This window comes from Rhinolophus sinicus, linkage group LG15, assembly GCF_036562045.2.
Source record: "Rhinolophus sinicus isolate RSC01 linkage group LG15, ASM3656204v1, whole genome shotgun sequence".
NCBI classification, from domain to species: Eukaryota; Metazoa; Chordata; class Mammalia; order Chiroptera; family Rhinolophidae; genus Rhinolophus; species Rhinolophus sinicus.
The window spans coordinates 40,214,383-40,233,755 of NC_133764.1; the positions used below are offsets into that span (position 1 = coordinate 40,214,383).

At 58.3% G+C, this 19,373-nt stretch overlaps 1 protein-coding gene across 6 annotated transcripts in view; it reads left to right on the top strand.

Annotated features, from left to right (window-relative positions):
* The first annotated feature begins 1,328 nt into the window (after nucleotides 1-1,328).
* BAHCC1 (BAH domain and coiled-coil containing 1) overlaps nucleotides 1,329-19,373 on the top strand; it is a 61,579-nt gene continuing 43,534 nt past the window's right edge. For 3 of the 6 annotated variants that reach the window (XR_012492299.1, XM_074320385.1, XM_074320390.1), the window contains exons 1-2: nucleotides 1,329-1,524; nucleotides 5,210-5,603. Coding sequence is in view for 5 of the 6 variants with exons in the window: in XM_074320385.1 (XP_074176486.1) it covers nucleotides 5,429-5,603 (175 nt within the window). In the remaining variant the exon portion in view is untranslated. Of the gene's footprint in view, nucleotides 1,525-1,578; nucleotides 2,115-3,770; nucleotides 4,434-4,845; nucleotides 5,034-5,209; nucleotides 5,604-19,373 lie in introns of those variants that run through there. The other 3 variants (XM_074320389.1, XM_074320387.1, XM_074320386.1) reach the window with 3 other exon arrangements.

Sequence of the window (19,373 nt, forward strand, 5' to 3'; positions counted from 1 at the left end):
GGAGGCCCTGTGCGGACTGGACAACAGCCAATCAGCGCCTTGTTTACACTCGGTGATTGACAGCCTGCTGGTTGAGTGCCAACCAATCCCGGCGGTCCCGCGGGAGCGGGCGGGGGAGCGCGGAAAGGAAGAAGACAACAGAAGGCCTCGGGCTTAACCCCTTCGTGTCCCTATCAGAATGAATTGGAGAATTTCTAACGCTTATGCCTGCGTTGGTTGGCATCTAGTTTAAATATCTTTTTTTTTGTACCCCATAGGGGAAGGCAGAGGTTCACGTGGAGAAAGAAGAGCAAAAATAATGTATCTATCGCTATTCAGACGTGACTCCTGAGAATAAATAGCATTTTGTTGGGAAACCAAATTCTAAAAGAAATATTTATTTGGAGAATATTTAAAAAAATGGCTTGCATATGATTACGATGAAGATAATTATTCAGTGGGTCTTTTTAATTTGGGCGAGAATTTAGCGGATTTGCAGGAGGGCGGCATGGATAAATACTATGCACGATTTTCCTATTGTGCATGTCAAGGTGAATATATTTTAAAAATCTAGTTGCAGGTGAAAAAAGGGCAATCTTTGTCTTGGCCATAAATCCCCGATTTTCATTTTGATCGGTGCTCTGTTGCAAATAGTAGCCGAGGGAGGAAAACTGAGGGTCTTAAGATAGATGGCCAAAGACGCAGGACCGTCTCCCTGGGGTCTGATCCCGGGGAAGGGGGAAGAATGGACCAGGCAGGCGACTCGAGAGCCCGTGTTCCCCAGACCGCGGGCGTGTGAGCATTTCTGAGCTCGATCCGAGCAGGTGGAGGCCTCAGAGTGGTGGAAGGGCCGGGCAACCCAAGGAGGACTCTGTGCTTGGAGCTTGGGCCTACCTGTGCCCTGGTTCAGCCACCTGCCACAGATCCCAGGTATAAAAAAAAGCATCTGCTTTAACGGGTGTTGCTGTTTCTTCTTCTGGCCTCTGTATACCAGAAGCCAAACGTTAAGATCTGATGGAAAAAAAAGAAGAAGAAAAAAGGCCTCCCCCTCCGTGCGGACACGCGCTCCTACTCGTCCCTGCTCTCGCTCCCTCCCTACGCCACTACATTCCCATTCAGCAGCAACGATCTGCGCAGACAAGCTGCGCAGTCGCGGGGCTTGAATTAGGCGCCATCGGGTTCGGTAGTAGCCCTGCTGCTCCCTGATTGGCAGCTCCCTGGCCCGGCGCCAGCCTATTGGGAGGCCTGTTTACGCCGAATGAGTGGCACGAGCTCCCGGCCGCGGAGAGCCGAACGACCAATCAGCGCGCCGGCTGCTTGGGGCTGAGTGGCACGAGCTTATTAGTATGCAGGGCCCGTGGCTCGCCGCGCCGGGCTGCAGGTTTGAGAGCCGCTCTGGATGGGCTCGCTAGAGTCGTTGTTGTGGAAGCGGTGCATTTACAGTGCAACAGTCAGCACATTGAAATACCAATAGGAATACAAAACAAAGTCACATTTACTGGTTTAATTGTATTGCATTCAATTGTATCCAGGAAACAGCCTCCAGTAAGTAACTGAAATTGCTTTCATTTTTTGTTTTTGTATTTTTATTTTATTTTTATTTTCGCTTTGGGGATTTACATTTTTTTAAGCAAGAGAAAATCAGGGTTGTGATGTTAGGAAGTATATATCTTCCCTTTTAAAAATCCGTTATGTCGAGGTGTTTTTTTTTTTTTAAGATGGACTGTATATAACAGCGATTTTTTTCCGTCTGAAAAATCTTATCGATCGGTTTAAAATTCCCCCCGTAATGCGTCCTTGCTTTGCTCTGAGCGCTTGTTGTTTCTATCGATACCCAGCATTAAAAATAAATAATCGCGACAGGACAGGGAGCGTCAGGCTGCGTCCGGTGCGAGCCGCGCAGGCGGCCGCGGGATGACAATCGGCGAGGTCTTGGACGCCACCAACGCGCGCTGGTTCCGGTGGCACCATGAACGAACCCCGATTGTTTGTCCCCCCTTACCCTGCTCCCCTCCCTGGAGCTGTCGGGGTGGCCCCGCCCGGTCGCTCTGCGGCGCAGGGAACCGGCCCCGGCCGCTGACCAGAGAGGTTTCCGGCGCCGGCTGGGTGCGGGGCGAGAGGCCCGGTCGGGACGGGTAATGGCGACTTTTTTCGGGTTTCGCTTTCCAGATCCGAATTGATTTCGGAATTATTTTTCTGAGAGTGTGTGTGTCGGGGGGAGGTGCGGACGGAGGAGGGGGCCGAGCGAGGCCAGCGCAGCGGGGCGTTTCCACCGGGGGCTTTCGGGGCAGCGCACGGAGCTCGGGCCACGGCCCGCAAGGCGGGGTCCGCCGGCCGGTGTGCCCCGGGGCGCGGGGGCCCGACGGCGTCCCCGGCCCTGGGTCCTCTCTCTGGAAGTAGTGGTGGTGGTGGGGGGCGGGCGTTTCGCAGGGAGCGGGTTCTTCCGCCGCGCGCTAGCAGTCCGCCTACGGTATGCGCCTGGCCCCAGCCCAGCCTGCAGGCCCCACGGCGTCTGCGCGCGCGTAGATGGTGCCGCGAGAGGCGGACGGGAGGGAATCCTCGTCCTCAGCGGGCAGCCGAAGCGAAGAGGGTTTTGAAGTGTATAAGTTAAAACCAAAGCAAACGTGAGGGTTCCCACATCCTGGAGTACGCGAGCCACCCGAAGAGGGGACGGGCGGCTCCAGGGACCGCGTCGCGCCAGCCCGGGGAGCCCGCCAGCCCAGGTTCCGAGGTTCGGTTCTTTCCAAAATGCCCTTGTCAGCGATTCTCCGGCGGCGCAGGCCTCCGGTCCGCCGCCGCCTGCGCTCCATTTTCTCTCTTAGACCTGCCCGATCCGGGACTGCGGCTCAGTCTTCTGCTGCGGCCTCTCCTGGAGCTTGGGATGGGGGGTGGGGCTCCGAGCCTGAGACCCGCGGGTGGCGACGCCTGGACTCGGCGGCCGCCCGTCCCTGCCCCGCTCCCTGCCCGGGTCGGGTTCCTCAGGCCTCGGGAGCGGCGTGCTGGCGGACCGCGAGGCGCAGCGCAGCCTCTCCCCGAGAGCGAAGAACACAAAGAAAAGCTCCCTCCAACCAGTAAGAATCACAGCGGCACAGAGGGGCGACAGTAATCCCCCCCGTTTGCGTAAAACTCGAGCGGACTGGCGAGGAAGGACGAGTGGAGCCCGCGACCCGCCCGCAGGATGTGGAAGATTAAAGTCGCTGCCGGCAGCCGAGCCCGCGTCCCGAGAATCCGAGCAGCTGCGCTTTCTGGATAGTTTTTAAATTTCTTATTGGAAACAAGAAACCTCACAAAACAAAAACGTGGCGCACACGACCCCCGCGCACGCAGCCCCCGGCTCTCGGCGCCTTTGAAACCGCAAGTTCCCCACCTCCCTCCCCTTCTTTTTTTCCTTTGTCCCGCCCCGCGCCCCCAGGCTCCCGCCTAGCTGCGGCCCCGGCGGCCCGGCGTGCACAGTGCAGGCCCGGACGCCAGCTAGCCGAGTTATTTGTTAGACCCGGGGAGAGAGCTGGCGATCCCTAGAGAGGAGGGAGCCCCAAATCCCTTTGTATGAAGTTGAGAGACAAAGAGAAGTCTTTGTGTGGGGCCCATTTAGTTACAATGCAAAAGCCCTCCGAATAAATATTAAAAAAGCTTATCAGCAGAGCAAATATGTATTCTCTTAATACATTATATTTTCGGTTATAGGTTAAATCAAACACAAAATAGTCCGCAAATAAAACGTTGTAAAACCCGTAGTATTAAATATAGCAATTTAAAATGGTATTCACGAAATGGAAAACATCTTAATCGCTTTGTTGTCACGGTGGGACGGCAAAAAAAATCAAGATTTTCTGTAAAGTTAAGACTTATTAGGCCTTTCCATCTCCCTTTTGTTGGAGGTGATATCAAATATTAAAACAATGTAGATTTAGGAAAATGAAGAGAAATATACAAAATGAAAGAGGTCCACGCGGGCGTACAGTCGTGTAGTTTGCCCCGCTCTCAGCGTCTGAAATTGTCCCCAGTTTAGCCTCGGAGTGGACTCTCCGCGTTGGAGGGAGTGGAAGAGAAGGGAGGTGGGGTCATTTTTATGAGGCCCTGCGGGGAGGTGGAGGTGAACAACAGAAGCCCAGGGTCTGTTGGGACCCGAGCTGGGGCGAAGGTTGCACTGGACCCAACCGACTCTTTGAGGGTCGAGCCGGGCTCCACAGACCGGGAATCTCCCGGCTGCTGTGCCGCGCGGAATCTGACCCCGGCTTGGCGACCCGGGGCAGGAGCTGAAGGGAGAAGCCCCGTTGCGGATTTCGGGCGTTGAGAGAGACCAATTTCTGACTCTCAAAGCACTCTCTCCTCCCTCCGATCTGCAGGGGATGATCCTGGGCGAATTTGATTGGGGGCGGGGTGATTGTTCCAACCTGGCCAGGAAGCTCCAGGCTCGGAGACAGCAGGCCGGGCTCTGCAGCGTGGTGGCCCAGGTGACACTGGCAGCCGATGCAGACGCCAGGGGCTCGGGGGAGCTGGACTGGGGTCCCGGCTTAGTGCTGCGGGCTGGGGGCCTGGTCCCATTGAGGCGGGGGCGGGGGGGGGCGGGCGGTGAGTTCAAAAGAATGGACCGAAAGAAAGACGCATGGGGGGATGGGAGAGGGAAGAAAAGAAAGGTTATAAAAAGAACTCTTGAGTTACAATCAATAAAATTACTCGCTTAATTAGCATGGTTATTCGGTTAAGCGGAATGCAGTAAAAGCTGGACCTCGCATTTGGGGAGGGGAGAGGAAAAAAGCGAGCGTGGACCCCAGGCCTTTTCCTCTGAGACACCTTTGGGCAGTGGGGGAGGGGGGAGGGTGTGCGTGTGAGTGAGTGTGAGAGTGTGTGTGTGTGTGTGTGTGTGTGTACGCGCACGCGCGCGCACGAGCGCGCGCGATGGCTTCGCAGATTTGGGTTTTTATCACCCCGCGGAGCCAGCAGCCTTTCGCCGCTGCGCCCTCGCCACAGGGACCAGCGGGGACGGGAAAGAGAAGCTGCGAGCGGTGCACTGGGTTCCCCCAGACTCCTCCGGCCCGAGCGTGGCCAGGACGGTGCGTGTGCGCGGGTACCTAGTGGCCCGGCGCGCGCGCCTGCAGCAGGGAGACGCGCTGAGCGCTCCGATCTGGCCACCGGGGGTGGGGGGTGGGGGACGGGGGACGGGCGGGGCAGGGACCCTCGGGCAAACCGAGCCCACGAGTCACCGAGTTTCCTCTGCTTGCCTCCGCAGACTATGGACCTGCACGGCGGCCGCCGGCTTGGCGCGAGGCCGCCCGCCGAGGAGCCCAGTCCGCCGGTGTGCTGACCAGACCCGCGGCCGCAGCCGGTGACCTAGACGCCGCGGTCTCTGCGCCGCCCGCGCGCCACCCGCGCCCCGAGCCGCCCCTGGGCCCCGGCCGCGCTGCTCCGGAGAGGCGGCGGCGGGCCGGGGCCGGGGCCGGGGCCCGGCATGGATGGCCGCGACTTTGCGCCGCCGCCACATCTGCTGTCGGAGCGCGGGAGCCTGGGCCACCGCAGCGCCGCAGCCGCTCGCCTCGCTCCGGCTGGGCACGCCGCACAGCCCCCGGCGCACTTCCAGCCCGGAAAGTACTTCCCGTCGCCGCTGCCCATGGCTTCACACACAGGTCAGTGCCGGCTGGGGCGGGCGTGGGAGAGGGGGCCCTGCACCAGGTGGGGACAGTCGGGGTTTGAATGCGCGCCCGTGCCTCCTCTCCGAGCTTTTGCAGAGAAGCCTTCGATTTCATTTCCCTGCTCCGGCACCGCTGGCAGCCCGAGCGCGAAGCGGCTCCCAACTCCGGCCCAGAGCCGGATCATCGCGGTTTAGAGCGGCGCTTCCCGGGGTCCCCAGGGTCTCGGAGGGTCAGCCCAAAGCTGGCTAAAAGTGAAGCCTTTACCCCCAGCCACCTCCCCTACCCCTTCCTGCAGAAGAACCAAATGCCGCGGAAACCTCATTTTATTTCTGTGTGGACATCCTTAAGACATTCCGGGGCTGGGACAACGAGGCACTTTCTGCGTGAACAAAACGGCTGTTGTGACTGGGGGTGGGGCGCGTGGGGCGCACCGAGGCCTCACAGATTAGGGCGGTGTGCGCACCGTGAGCGTTAATAAGGACTGTTGGTGTCAGACGAGCAAATCCTGTTTCTATATAAAGCCTTCAAGTGTCAGGGCGAGAATGGGTTTGCAGGGGATGGTTTTGCTTTAACAAGTGCTTCTGGTATCCTGCTAAAGCCGGACACTGCGTGGCTAGAGCGCGACCCAGGGGGAGCGCAGCGTCTGCGGCTCGGCTGGGGGCGGCGCGGGCTGCCGCAGAAATTCGGTGCAGGCGAGTGAAGAACGAATTTGCTCCAAGAGGAGAGAGCTGGCCGCCCCTGGCTTCTATCCTTCTGATACCCTCCCCAGCGGGTCGGTCCTTGGCAGAGCCTACCCGGGCCGCCAGAGCAGCCCCTCTCTGGGGTGGCTTTTATACTATGGTGGAGCTAGATCAGAGGAGAAGCAGGGCCAGGCGCAGGGTGGCTAAGGGGTAGCTACCTCGCAGTGACCCTGGAGGTCACTGGCCAGCCCCACTGACTTTGCAGGAAACCTATGGGGACCCGATGGTCACCCTGGAAGGTTTGCTTGCCTTTGTTTACAGTTTGTTCTAAACATCAGAAATGTTTGCCTCTTTTTTGTTGTTGTTGATTTGGCAGTAACAGTTATTATTGCTAGCTTGATGAACTGTGAATACTAATAAAATTATATCTGCTTTAATGGGATTACAATTAGTGTGTGGATTAAAACGGATGGCAGAGTTGGGCTAGAAGGGGAAATGTCAGAAGGGAGGGCAGTCAGAAAGAGAAACGTAAATTTCTTAAAGAGAAAAAAACACACGAAATTGCTTAATTACTAGTGGCCTTTTAGCATTTACAACATGAGCAGATTCAAAAAGTTAGACGCAGCAGGGAGTGAATGGGCCATCCCAGGGCTCTCCTGGAATCAGCTGGGGCCACCTCCGCTTTCCCTGTCCCAGGGTGAGCCATTTGCAGGGCTGTCCTTTTTTCTCTCTTGCTCTTCCTCCTTTCTCTCCCTTTCTTTTTTCTCCTCTCTAGATTTATAACTCGAAAAAGTACTTACCTGGGCCACTAGTGATTTAAAAATACCTGTCCCTCCTACCCCTGGGTGGACATGCTGCCCACCTAGCTCAACCCACACTGGGGGCTCATGGGGGCCGCAGGACAGTGCCACAGCTTCCCTATCAGCCCCTTCTCCTGTTGGAGGCCCATGGCCCTTGAGGGTGGGAAGGCTGAGCCTGCAGGTGGGGGTGGGGGGGATTGGCTGCCCCCTACACCGAGGCCCTGCCCTCCAGCTTGGAAGGCCCTGGACACTGAGACTTTCCCTGTCCTGCAGAGGCAAACTGGGGCCCTCACCCTCGGGCGGCAAGGCCAGGCCTGATTCCCATCCCTATTCACCAGCCCCCACAGCCTGGCCTGGTCCGGGTCAGCTGCCATTTCCCCTTTCACCACTGTGTCCACATTTAGGCACCACCAAGTCAGGCGGGAACATGTTGAGTGGCCCGAACCATTGTCTTGCTCATTCCAAGTTTGACCACGTGGTTCTTGGAGCGCAGGCCAAGGAAGGTTTGGAGAAACTGGGTGGGTGCTGGTCTGTGTCCTTGACCCAGACCCTTCCGCCTTTCCTACATGCAGGGTACTTTAGAGGGCGCTGCAGGTCCCCAGGGCACCCCCAGAGTGGGCCTGGAAGACCACATGCCCCCTGCTTCTGGAAGCGGTTTTCCACCCCCTGGCGCACCCGAGAGACCCATTGTGCTTGGAGCCGGTCAACCCATTTGTGACAGGAAGACTGGCCGAGCAGGCGTCCATCTAGAAACATCTGCCACTGAAAGAGCCTATCGAAATTGCTGAAAGCCAGTTTTTAAAATTTAGCTACATCAATTTTTAAATAAGGAATTACACCGCCAATCACTTTCTTTTGGTCTGTATATATGGTCTAGTTTAGAAACAAAAAAAGTGTAATTAAATTAAAATTTGTTTATTCATCTCATGTGTGGATTTGCAGATGGCTAGTTTTGGGGGACTCTTCCCATTTCTAAGGATGGCCTTGGGTCTGCAGGCCAGGCTGCAGCAGCTGCCAGGCCCTGCCCCTCCCTCCACGGGCTCCTCCCGGCAAGGAAGATTGCTCTGAGCTCCTTCCCATTGGCCCGCCTCTAGCAAAGAGTGCGACCCAAGCATGGGAGACGAGTCCCTGGCTTCCAGGACTGCTCGTCCCTGGCACGGCCACCCGGGCTGGGCCAAGGGTTTCCCTCCCTGCCTGCCGCCTGTGCTGCTTTCCCTCATCCCCACCCAGTGCTTTCAAAATGTCAGCTGGAGGGACCCTGATGGGACGTTGGGCTGCAGGGCTTCTTCTGTTGTTTCTCTAAAAATGAAAGTGCCCACAGCTTTGTCATCGGGCTGTAGGGTTTTATGGTAAAGTTCTGTTCCAGTAACCTTGTCACCAAAAGGTGCAAATAAAATGTTTGGAGTCATTATTTTTAGTGCAGTGTTAGATTTTGTCTCTAATACAGATGGTCCGGAGGCAAAGCTGTGAAATCTAGGGGGAAAAAAGGGAAAATCAACAACGTACCAGCCCAAGGTTTTTCATCAGCACTACTGCCTAGAGCAATTGGGGATCACGCCTCTCCTGGAGCGTGTTTAATAAGGAGGCAGCCTGGCTGGGGGGAGCCCCGCCCCTCTTCTGGTGGTCAGCTCCTGTCCTCCATCCTTCTCTGTCTGTCCCCTGAGGGGCGAGCCTTCAAGAATCACTGGGTCTCCGCCTGAGGAAGGCACCAAGAAGGTGAGGTGCCGATTTTAGTCTGGGTTTCAGCAATCTGGCTGTGGGTTGGGTTCTCCTCTTGGCCCCTTCTCCTGTTTCCCTTGGGAGGTAATGGCCTTGCCTGGAAGCCAGGTGCCTGGGCCTGGGGGTGTTGGGAGTAAATGACAGCAGGTCACCTGTGGGGGGAGAACTGCAGACTTCCTGCTTGAAGTGCTTCTGATTCCCAATCTCAAAAAGAAAAAAAAAAAAAGAAAAATGCAGTGGAGGAAAAAAGATAATTTCCTAGTGTGAAAAGACCCCATCAAAGGTTCCCCCTCCCGCCCATGTATTTTTTTGTAAAGAAAAAAATACATTTTCGTAAATACCTCATTAACTCAATGACACGATGGAGTGTTTCTGCAACAGTTACCAACATTAAGTAGGTGTGAGAAGAGTTCCTTTCCGCAGCCTCTACCCATCCTGCTCTGCAAGTGACGGAACCAGACATCAAAGCCCCTGCCAGCTGCCCCAGCCCAGGAATCCAGCTCCTGGCTGTTGGACCCGCCAGGCTGTGGCCAACATGCCCGCCCCACCAAAGCCATTTTGGGAATGTAGGTTTTTTTTCTCAGCGGGGCTTGTGCTGCCCTCATGTCTGATTATTCCTTTAAGGGTATTCCTATAGGAATATCCAGTTAACGTGAATAAGAGTCAAATTAGTGAGCAAGGCAGGGAGCACCCCTCCCCTGGAAAACACTGCACCCCCATATGCTCTCCCCGGTGATTCTCAGAAATCTCCCAACTCTGCTGCGAGACTGGGTTCAACAGCCCGCACAGACAGGACAGAGCGCATAGGAGGCTGTTAGCATAACATGGATGAGGCTAAAAATACCCCTCAGAAACACACATAAAAAAGCCAAATCCAACAACAGAACGAGCTAAAAATATTCCAGGCTTTGGCAAAGAGCACAGAGTTAAATAAATTATACAAGAGCCATTCATGGGAGCAAGTTGACTTTCTCTCTTACGGGAACTTGGTTCAAGCTAATAAAAATAATAATTTACTAGCCACTGAGCTTTGCATGAGTTTAAATTTAATTGGTGGGGCTTCTGGCGTTTGTCACTTTGTGGTGATTAGTGGGCTTGCCCTGGCCTGGGGCGGAGTGGGAAGGCAGTGCCTGAGCTGAGGGTCCCTAGAAGCAGGGGCAGTGCCCCCCAGCACCAGGGCCTGGATGCTAGGGCAGGATGCCCAGGAAGCAGAGGAGGGAGGCTGCTGTGGGGAGGGCAGGAAGGCAGAAAAGGGACAGGCAGGGCGCGGCTATTTTAATTTGATAAATGATTGTGCACCTTTAAGAGTGTGTTTTAACAATCAAGATACACTCCAGCAAGTTGATAGGATGTTCGCTGTCAACTTACATATGTCATCAGAGCAGGCTGTGAGCATAAATAACGTGCGGGAGCACAATGCACTGCAGCCTCTCCTGGAGCCTGCAGGTCGCGCTCCCCTGTCCCTGGGCAGGCGCTTCTCTCTCCTGGTGTCTAGGGGCAGTGGCCAGAGAAGGACAGGAGTGAGGGGTACTTTGGCTGGGGTATTTCCATTCTGGGGAGTTCCCAGGTCTCCCCACCAAAATAAGAGCACCATACGTCTTGCTCAGAAAAACCACTGTGGGTATGATGTGAGCTGGAATGGCAGCATTGGCTGGTGTATTTTCAGACAGCAGATGTCTAAGTTTAGCTATTTCCCAGGAATCTTGAACTTCCACCCTAGGATTAGGGTCAGGGTAACCCCCTTGGTGGCTCCTGCACGAAACACCCCGGGAAATCCTGGCAGGCCCTCCTAACTCCCAAAGGACTACACTTCCCAGGATGCCCCTGGTCTAGCTGCAGGGTCTGAGCCTGGGACCGGCCCTGAGCTGGGAATTCCCAAGCACAGATGGAGGTCAGCCAGCACCACTGGGAATGAGTGCTTTCCGGGAAGGCGGGAAGGCGGAAGGGGCCTTGGTGGCCACCCCCAGCGCCCTTTTGCCCTTCCTCCTGGAAGAGGGCTGTGGGGGGGCGCCCTCCTGGCTTCCTTCCTACCATAAATATCTGAATATAGGCCCCAACAGATGGGAGGAGCTGCCCCTCCGCTCTCCCCTCCCCCCCAGCAGTTGCCTTGATTGGAGTGGCCAGAGTCCCTGAGGAATTCCCAGCAGACCTCCTGATATCAGCCCATTGCACAGAGCCTTCTCAGAGGGGCCTGGTCATGCCCATGAGGGGCGCACATGAAGGAAGGGTACATGGGGACTCTGGGTGGCATTGGGGCTGGTCTCTGCCTAGAGAGTCCCACGAGAAAATCCTGAACAACCTTTGGGGTGACCCCAGCCTCACGTCCTCAGACAGCAGTAAATCCCTTTCTTATTGATACCCTATTGACCAGCATCCATCCTGACCGACTTCTGGCTGTTTCCTAAAAGAAATCACCCCTCCCAGGACAGAGGCGCTGCCCGAGGCTGGGCTCCCCATCACATATCCAGAAAAGGGTCTCATGCTGCCGCTCCCCGCAGCTTTCCCTGGGCTGCCCTTGAAGACGGCTGTCCTGGAAGGCCTTCGTTTGGCAGTGGGTCACATTACTTTAGCCACATGTTGTGACTTCAGGGCTTCTGGATGCAAAGCACGTTCCCTGTGTGTTTGGCAAATGGGTGACTTGCTCTGCCTGGTTCCCACCTCCTCGCCCGCCAAGGACTGGCTCCTGGGGTAGCCTGGTCCCCATTGACCTCTGGGGCTGCTTGCCCCACCAAAGATGCAGCATTACAAGCAAACAAAATACCCCGCAGCCTGGGCTGCGCAGTGGAAGGTCCGGGCCTCGGAAGCCCGTGGGCTTGGGGCCGCCTCGGCTCTGCCCGCTGACGGTTTTATGGGATAATATACCGTTTAGATCACGCAGGCCTATTTGTCAGTGGGCCGCCCTGTTTGTTATATAATATTACTACCTCCCATGGCCCTGTGAGCAGCAGCCGCCGAGGCCGAGGCCGGGGACAGGTGGGGACTGGGCATGGGCTCAGAGGTGCTGGGGGTGCCTGTGAGGTTGGTGCTGGGTCCGCTGAAGCCGAGGGCCTACAGGGAGGTGTCCAGCGCCCGGCTGGGAGCCAGCCAGGCGGCGTCTGTGCTGCTGCAGCTGTCCAGACGATTAGGTTCCAGATGGGATCAGCCAGGAAGCGGGGCTTCTGTTTTGTTTTCATCCTGACCCTGGTGGGGGGGGGGGGGAGGGAAGAAACAGGTGGGTTGGGTTCCCTGCCCCCTCTTCCCCCCAAAGCCCCCCCAACAAAGAGTCCAGTGTCTTCAGATGCAAAGACTTTTGAGGCTGGGTGGGGGGACCACTGTGTGGCTGGAGCTGAAAGGAAAGGTGAGGCAGCCCTTTCCCTCCTGGGTGTAGGAACTTGGTTTTCCACTGAGAATGTCCAGAAATGGGGGGAAGAGGGGTGGGGGAGGTTAGAGGGGTAGAAGGAGGCCCATAGAGGCCCCTGAGCAGCAGGCTTGGTCCCCAAAGGGCAGTCTTGGGGCATCCCCCTCAAGAAAGAGCGAGTCGTTTGCTATGTGAAATAAGAAGGGAACCACCCTTCCGGTCTGTCTTTCCTGGGACCTGCACAGGTGGCTCCGGGGGAGGCATCACGGCCTCCATCACAGAGCCAGGCCGGGCAGCTGGGAGCACACCTGGACAGGGTGAGAAGAACGCAGATTGGGGACAGGCAGAGCCCAGGTGGGGACAGTTTTGGGGTGGGGAAGGGGCTGCACCCCTGGGCAGATGTCCACCCAGCGTCTCATCCAGCACCATGTGTCAGGTTCCCTCTTAGACACGGATAGGCACTGCCACCTGGTCCAGCTCATGGCCCTTTCGTGGGCAGAGGCAGAGGCCCACCCTGCAGACTGCAGACCACGCCGTCCCCACCAGCCAGCCAGTACATTAACTGGGAGAGCTCACACATGCCCACAATGCACAGACACACATCATACCCTGCTCGCCTGTGATCTCACACACACACACGCACACGCACACACACGCACACATGCTCACTCATGCTCACTCACAACTGTCCTTCAAGGAATCAAGTTGCGGTGGCCCCTGGGGGAGCCAGCCTGCCAGCCCTCCGATCCGGTCTGTCTCCACTTCCCGCCACCTGCTCCATCTCTCAGCTTCTGGCCACCTCCTGGGGTGAAGGTCAGGGCCCCCAGTGACCCCTGTGGCACACAGGTGGGGGGGCGTCTGCTGGGCTTGGCACTGGTGAGCTGTCCACCCTTGTTTCAACTCCCCCCTTCCCAATGCCGGGCCCCTTCCTCTGGCTCCGAGGAACTCGGGCTGCCTTTTCTTGGCACTGCTGCAGGCTCCTGCCACCTGCCCCATGTGGAATTCCTCCAGCAGAGCCTATGCTCCAGGAGGTGTCACTTTCCCACCCCACCCCTACCTGCAGGTCAGCCCCCAACCGCCCCCCCCAGCCCTTAGCTCAGCTCCCACCCACCACCGTTTCACTCCACTGACCCAGAAGCTTCCCAAACACTTCTCCTCTTCCCGGCCCCTCCAGGAGCCACCCGCTGGCTCTGGCTCTCCCTGTGGGCAGCTTCCACAGCTGCCAGTGCCCAAGCCCCAGCTAAGCCCCAGCCGAGGTTCCCATCCCCATTTGGTCCCCAAGGGTCCTGGTCTCACATCCTTTCAGTGCAGCCATGGCGAAGAGCAACAGCTGCAAAGGCCCCCCCTCCCCAGCCCTGCTCACACTCGACCTCTCCCTCCTTCCCACGAGGGCCTTCCTGGGCCCCCAGCCCCGCTGTGTCCCGCGTGCTCTGTGACCTCTCGGCCCTGGGCACCCTGGGCGGTCTGTCCCACCAGGCCTCAGCAGCCCCCATCAGCTGCCCTGACCAGCGCTTGTGGGCCTGGTACACTTCCCAACACTGGGCCACCTTCCCCAGGGTCCTGCGTCTGGGCTGTCTGTGTCCTTGCTCCCTTCGTACCCCCCAGAGCTGGGCTGGCTGTCGCTGGCCTCCCCACCACCCGTCCATGCTGGGGCCACAGGGGGGAGTGTGCCCATCCATGCTTGGGTGACACACATGTCCCTGTGGACATGAAGGTAGGTGACGGGCTCTGGGAAAACAAGTTAGGCAGAGAAGGGCGGGAGACACATCAGGGTCCGATGGCCCTGGTCTCTGCTAAGACTGCAGGTGCCCTGCCCTCCTACCTGATCAAGACATGCGGACATTTGGACATCGATGCTGGCAGTGCCCTCCACATGTCCCCAGCCTTCATGGCCGCTTCCCAGAGGCCAGATCAGCATCTCCTCTCCTTCCAAAAGCATCTTATGTCACCTGCGGAGGCTCCCAGGCTGCGTGCACTACATTTTTAAAAGGCGTCAGAGCTAAACAGATAGGCCAAGTGAGCGTCCCCTCCCTGTTAGTGCCACACCGCAGTGGGGCATGGGGGGAGCAGGGAGAGGTCCACTGGGCACCAGGTGGGGCCACTTCCTCTCTGTCTCTTGCCTGGCCTGGAGGTGGCTCTCTGACCGTCATGATGAGGTTTGGTGTGTGGTGGGGCAACTGTGATTGGGGGAGCAGCCAGCAGCTCCATCTGGATTGTAGGGCTCTGGCTGGTGAGCAGGGCTGGTGGGGGAGAGTCCCCCCCCGTGGTGGCTGTGTGGGTGGCTGCCTGGCAGTGGAGGCAAAGGCTGGGAGGAAGGCAACTGATGAGAGGAAAATGAGGGCACAGGAGAGGCTAGAGCGGGGAGAAGACACGGCTGGGGGGTCCTACCCCTTGCCCTCTGGGGCCTCTCCATCTCAAGGGGGCAGGCAGGTGAGCCAGCAAGGGGACTCCGGCACAGAGCCCCTGCTCTGCCCCTTAGGAGCTCTGGGACTGGGCAGGCCGCGCCCCTCTCTGTGTCTTGGTCTCCCTGCTGTCTAGTGGGCCTTGCTAGAAGGGTGAGTGGGACCCCGGTGCAGTCTTGGAGGTGGTGCCCTCCCCCTGGAGGTGCCACCAGTATTCCTGTCCTGGGAGCCCCAAGAGCTGGCTGACAGCACACAGCTGTACGTACCCCTGCCCAGGATGTGCCCAGAGACCTGGTGAGGAGAGAGCTGGGCCTCACGAGGTGCTGCTTCCCTGGGGATAGGCAGAGAGGCATGTGGGGGACCTGCGTGGGCCCCCCTTCATGGATCACAGTCCCTTGGCCCCCTCTCTATGCTGAATGTCTTGAGTCCTGTGGTCTTGAGGCCTTAGCCTGACCACAGAGTTCAGAAGCGAGCACGGGTCCAGCTGCACCCCGGCCTTCTCTCTCACCCTCTGCCTGTGTGGGCCTTCGTTTCAGGGGGCCATAGGTGTGGAGTGGGGGCTCCCAGGGGTGTCTGGGGCTTCTTACCGGTTTGACGTCATGGGGATGGGTGTGGGGACCAGCCCTGCTCTGAGGCTCTGGGAATCGCAGGGAGCCTCAGCATCAGAGGGAGGTCACCATCGGGGCTCCAGCAGGTAACTTGTGGCTGGAGGTGCCCACTGCGCTCTGCTGGGGATGGGAAGCTCCTGGGTCCCCCTTGGGCTCCTCACACTTGGGACCCTGCTGCTGCATCCTGGGGAGTGGGGTGGGGAACTGCCTGCAACAAACACTGAAACGCGCCAGCCAGGTGCCCATTCTTTCAGAAGGAATGCTTTTGTGAGCCAGCGTCCCTTTCATCTTGAATCTGTGTGAGTGTGAAGACACTGGGGGCCAAGCTCTGAGCTGTGAGTGTACCTGTGGTTCCTCCTCTCCCTGCCCATCTGTGGGGGTGACCCCTCCTGGTCCTCAGCCCCCCAGCCCTTTCCCTGCAGGGCCTGAGCAGGACCCTCCAGCCAGCCTCCTCCTTGCTTCCGCTTTTCTGCACCTCCAAACCCTGATCCCAGACAAGCACCGGTGTCCAGACCTGTAGTCAGTTCTGGCTGATGAGAGTGACGCTCAGTGAGGATGGATGGGCTGGGGACACCCCCAGGGAGGAGATCGGAGGGGGGGGCGGTCAGTGACTTGTGTATGGGGCGGGGCTGTTCTCTGTCCTCTGAGGCTCGGTCCTGACTGAGCACAGGCACTGAGCACAGGCGCCAGGGGACCTACTTGGAGGTCAGCGCTGTCCTTCCCACTCTCCCTCCCCCCATCCCCAGGTGCCTGTCTGTTGACCTGACCCACACAGATCTGCTGGGAGGCACAGGTGGGCTGCTGGCCGCCCCGCAGGGTGCAGGATGGTCCCAGGCAGTGATGAGTTGGAGCTGTGTGTCCTCCACAGGCATCTCCGACTTCAGGTCCTTCCCGCCCCCACAGGGTAAGCCCTCAGCACCGTCCCCAGAGCTCAGCGTGGTCTCTGGGTCTCTGCCTTGCAGACCCTCCACTCCCTTTCCCTCAAGCTGCCTTGCCCCCTCTGCCCCTGCCTCTCCAGACCCTGTCACTCCCTTCTCCAAGCACAGCTCTCAGGTCCCTGCATCTGCACCTCGGTGGCCTTTGGCCTTTGTGTGTGTGCTCAGGAGGGCACTTTGCACTCAGAGTAGCACAGGCCCAGGTGCCTCCTCCACGTCACGCCCCATGGGCCGTGGCAAGCGGTGGCGCCAGAACCCAGGTGTGGAGTGGAAGTGAGGATGGCAAGGCTGGGGCTCCCTCCCACCTCCTGGCCTCAGTGGCACCTCACAGGAGGTTGATGGCAGAGCCCTTTGTCCCTGGCCTGTATACACGGCCCTCCTCGCCCTGTACAGGTTGGAGGGTAAGGAGCCGGACTCCGAGGTCCCCTAGGACACACAGGGTCTGCCCAGTGGAGCAGCTGTCCTGGCTGGTCGGCCTGCAGTGTGCCATGGCCACTCCAGACAGCAGATCACTAGTGGGCAGTTTGCCTGAAGCCAGTCCCCTTTCTGAGACTTTTTGCATCCCTTTGGGCCTCCTACAAATAAGCTTTTAATTTATTTTAAATTAATATTAAATTTAAACCTAAATTGTAATGCATCTTTAGGCTGACTCTTAAAGAGCCCTTAATGTGTGTAGATACAGACAAAATCGAGAAAAATTGGAAGGGAGCACAGGAGGCCACTCGCACCCTTCATAACCCATTGCAGATTGGCTGATAAATACCTAGTAGAAATCCAAAATTATTAATTCGGAAGGGCCCTTGGGTGGGCGATGGGTAAACAACCCTTAGAATGCCAACCAAAAGGGAGGGGCCTGGCACAGGGACCCTGCAGGGACTTCCAGGCTGCTGTCCCTGCAGTGGGCAAGGGCTGAAGTGAGCCTGGGCCCTCCGTGTCCTCTCGCTGCTGGCTGGCTGGAGGCCTCTGGGGAGTTTCCCTCTCCTTCCCCACACCCTTGACTCCTTGCATGTGGCCTGGCCAAGCCATTGGAACACTTTCTCCCTCTCAGCCTCTGTCCCCTGGTGTCCAGCTAGGTGCCCCTCCTCTCTCCAGAATCCCGTCATCACTTCCTCATTGGCAGCACTGCTGTGGCCCGTCCCCTCTGGAAGCCTGACCCCTGCTCAGTGGAGGCCCCCCAGGCAAATGTGGACCTGCTCCCCGCTGGCCAGACAGTGCTGTCCAGGGTGACGCAGCGTCATCTTACCATGTCTGCTCTGAGCGGTGCCACCAATAGGCCCGGGAGTTGGCACCCAAACAGCCACGTGGCCAGTGTGAACCACAGACCTGAGGCCATTGTTGGAGGCAGGGGTGCTGGGGCGGCTCGTGGCATCCTTGCGCTCCAGGGGGTCGGGGTGAGCGTGGGTGACCCTGCACAGTGCAGACACTCAGTAACTGTTTGTCTAATGAGTGAGCCCGGTTAGAGTTTCAGTCTCTGGACAGAGCGCGGGGCTCAGGCTGTGGCTTGGGTGTCAGGGATGTTTGTACCGTCTGGTCTGGGCCGTGCTTCCTCCCATGGTTCCCATGCCAGCTGCCTGTCCCAGTGCGGTCAGCAGGAGCCCTTGGCTTACCTGGGCATTCTCCCGACCTTCTGGGGCCCCTGCAAGTCCAGGGCAGCCCCTGGGCAGCCCTGCCGGGGTCTAGGTCCCGCTGGGCAGTGGGGAGCTGGCCTTGGGCCTGGCTACTGGACCAGGTGGCTGGAGGGTCATGGCACATCTTGTGGTCTCTAGATCCCCAAGGCTGTGTATGGGGTGCCACCTGGGCTGCCCCTTACAGAGCACCCCCCTCTGGCAGCAGAGCCTTTTCCGCACACAACACCTGCTCAGAGCCCAGTGTGTGAATCTGGGCGAGGGCTCGGCCCAGGGCTGAGTCCCCTGCCACCCCCTGCCTCTGGGGCAGGTGGGGTCCAGGTGGCAGAGGCTCAGCAAAGCCACTTGCTTGCCCTGTAGTCACGTCAGGAGCACTGAGATAGAAGTTCAGGGCTGGCTCTGCCCAGGTGCCTCCTTGCTCGGCCCCGTACATTCCTGCCTCAGATTTGGGGGGGGGGCACAGGGCTGGGCACTGGGTCTTCTCTTTGTTACAAACTCCTGCTGGGCCGCCCAGAGCCCCCGGATTCCCTGGACTGGCCGTCCCTCTGTCCTCACTCCGGAGGCCGCCCCTCCTGCTGCCCCAGGACTGGTTCTCTGTTCTGGGGGCCTCTGGAACTGCTCACCTCGCGAGTTCCTAGAAGTGCCGTAGTTTTACCGCAGAGAATTGGTTTTCTTTCTGCTTGTGCTCACCGTCTTTAGGTATTAACATGCTTTATGTGTCTATACTTCGAAGGGCATAGGGTGGTGTAGCCAGGTATGGGGTACAGAGGGGTGGCCAGTTGGAAATTTGAGAATGTGGCTCCCTGGAGGTCTCTGCCCGGGTGTTGGTTCACAAGCTGTCCCCCCGTGGCTGGGGGTGAGCGAGCTGGGAGTGCGGGCTCTGGGTGTGGGGCAGGACAAGGCCCGTCTCCCCTCGGGATTTCCCCGGAGTTGGGTCTCACAAGGCGTGTCATGGGCCAGTCACGCTGCTGTCTTGGGGGGCACATGGGCTTGATCGGCAGCCCCGGGCGCCCCCTGCCCAGCTCCCCACACCCCTCAGTGGCACAGCTGCTGAGGAATAAGGAGCATTTTCTGTTCATTAGACCGTCATCCCTGCCTGTCAGCGCACATCCCAAGAAGCATTTGCTGCCTTTTGCGTGTCCATCACCGTTTGCCTTCCTCTCCGTGCCCCCGTGCTCTTCTGTGCACAGTACCCTGGCTTCTCTCCGCACTTTCCAGTCTCCCTGCTTCGAGGGCCCCCAGCCCCGGGGCAAACCCCTGAGGCTGGGAGGTTGGTCCTGAGCCAGACCCTTGCTGAGGCTGGAGAGTGGTCACACATGGGCCTGACCTGAGGCTGGACTGGCTTCCAAGGGGAGTTGGAGCCAGGTGGCCGTGTCCTGGTGTCCCTCTGGCTACTCTGACCCACTTACCTGTGGCCCCACTCTTTGGGGCACCTAAGTCAGTCCATATCTTCCTGTTTCTTTCCTGTCTCTCTCCTCCCACCCCCATTTCTCCATAGGGTTGAGTTCCTGGGACCCTGGCCTAGTCCAGTCCCCTTGCCTGGCACCAGGCCAGGTGTGGCAGGCGGTAGATGGGTGCTCAGCCCCTCACAGGCACGGCTGGCTGGACAAATGTATGGGTGGATGGATGGATAGACAAGTGGATGAATCTGCAGGATT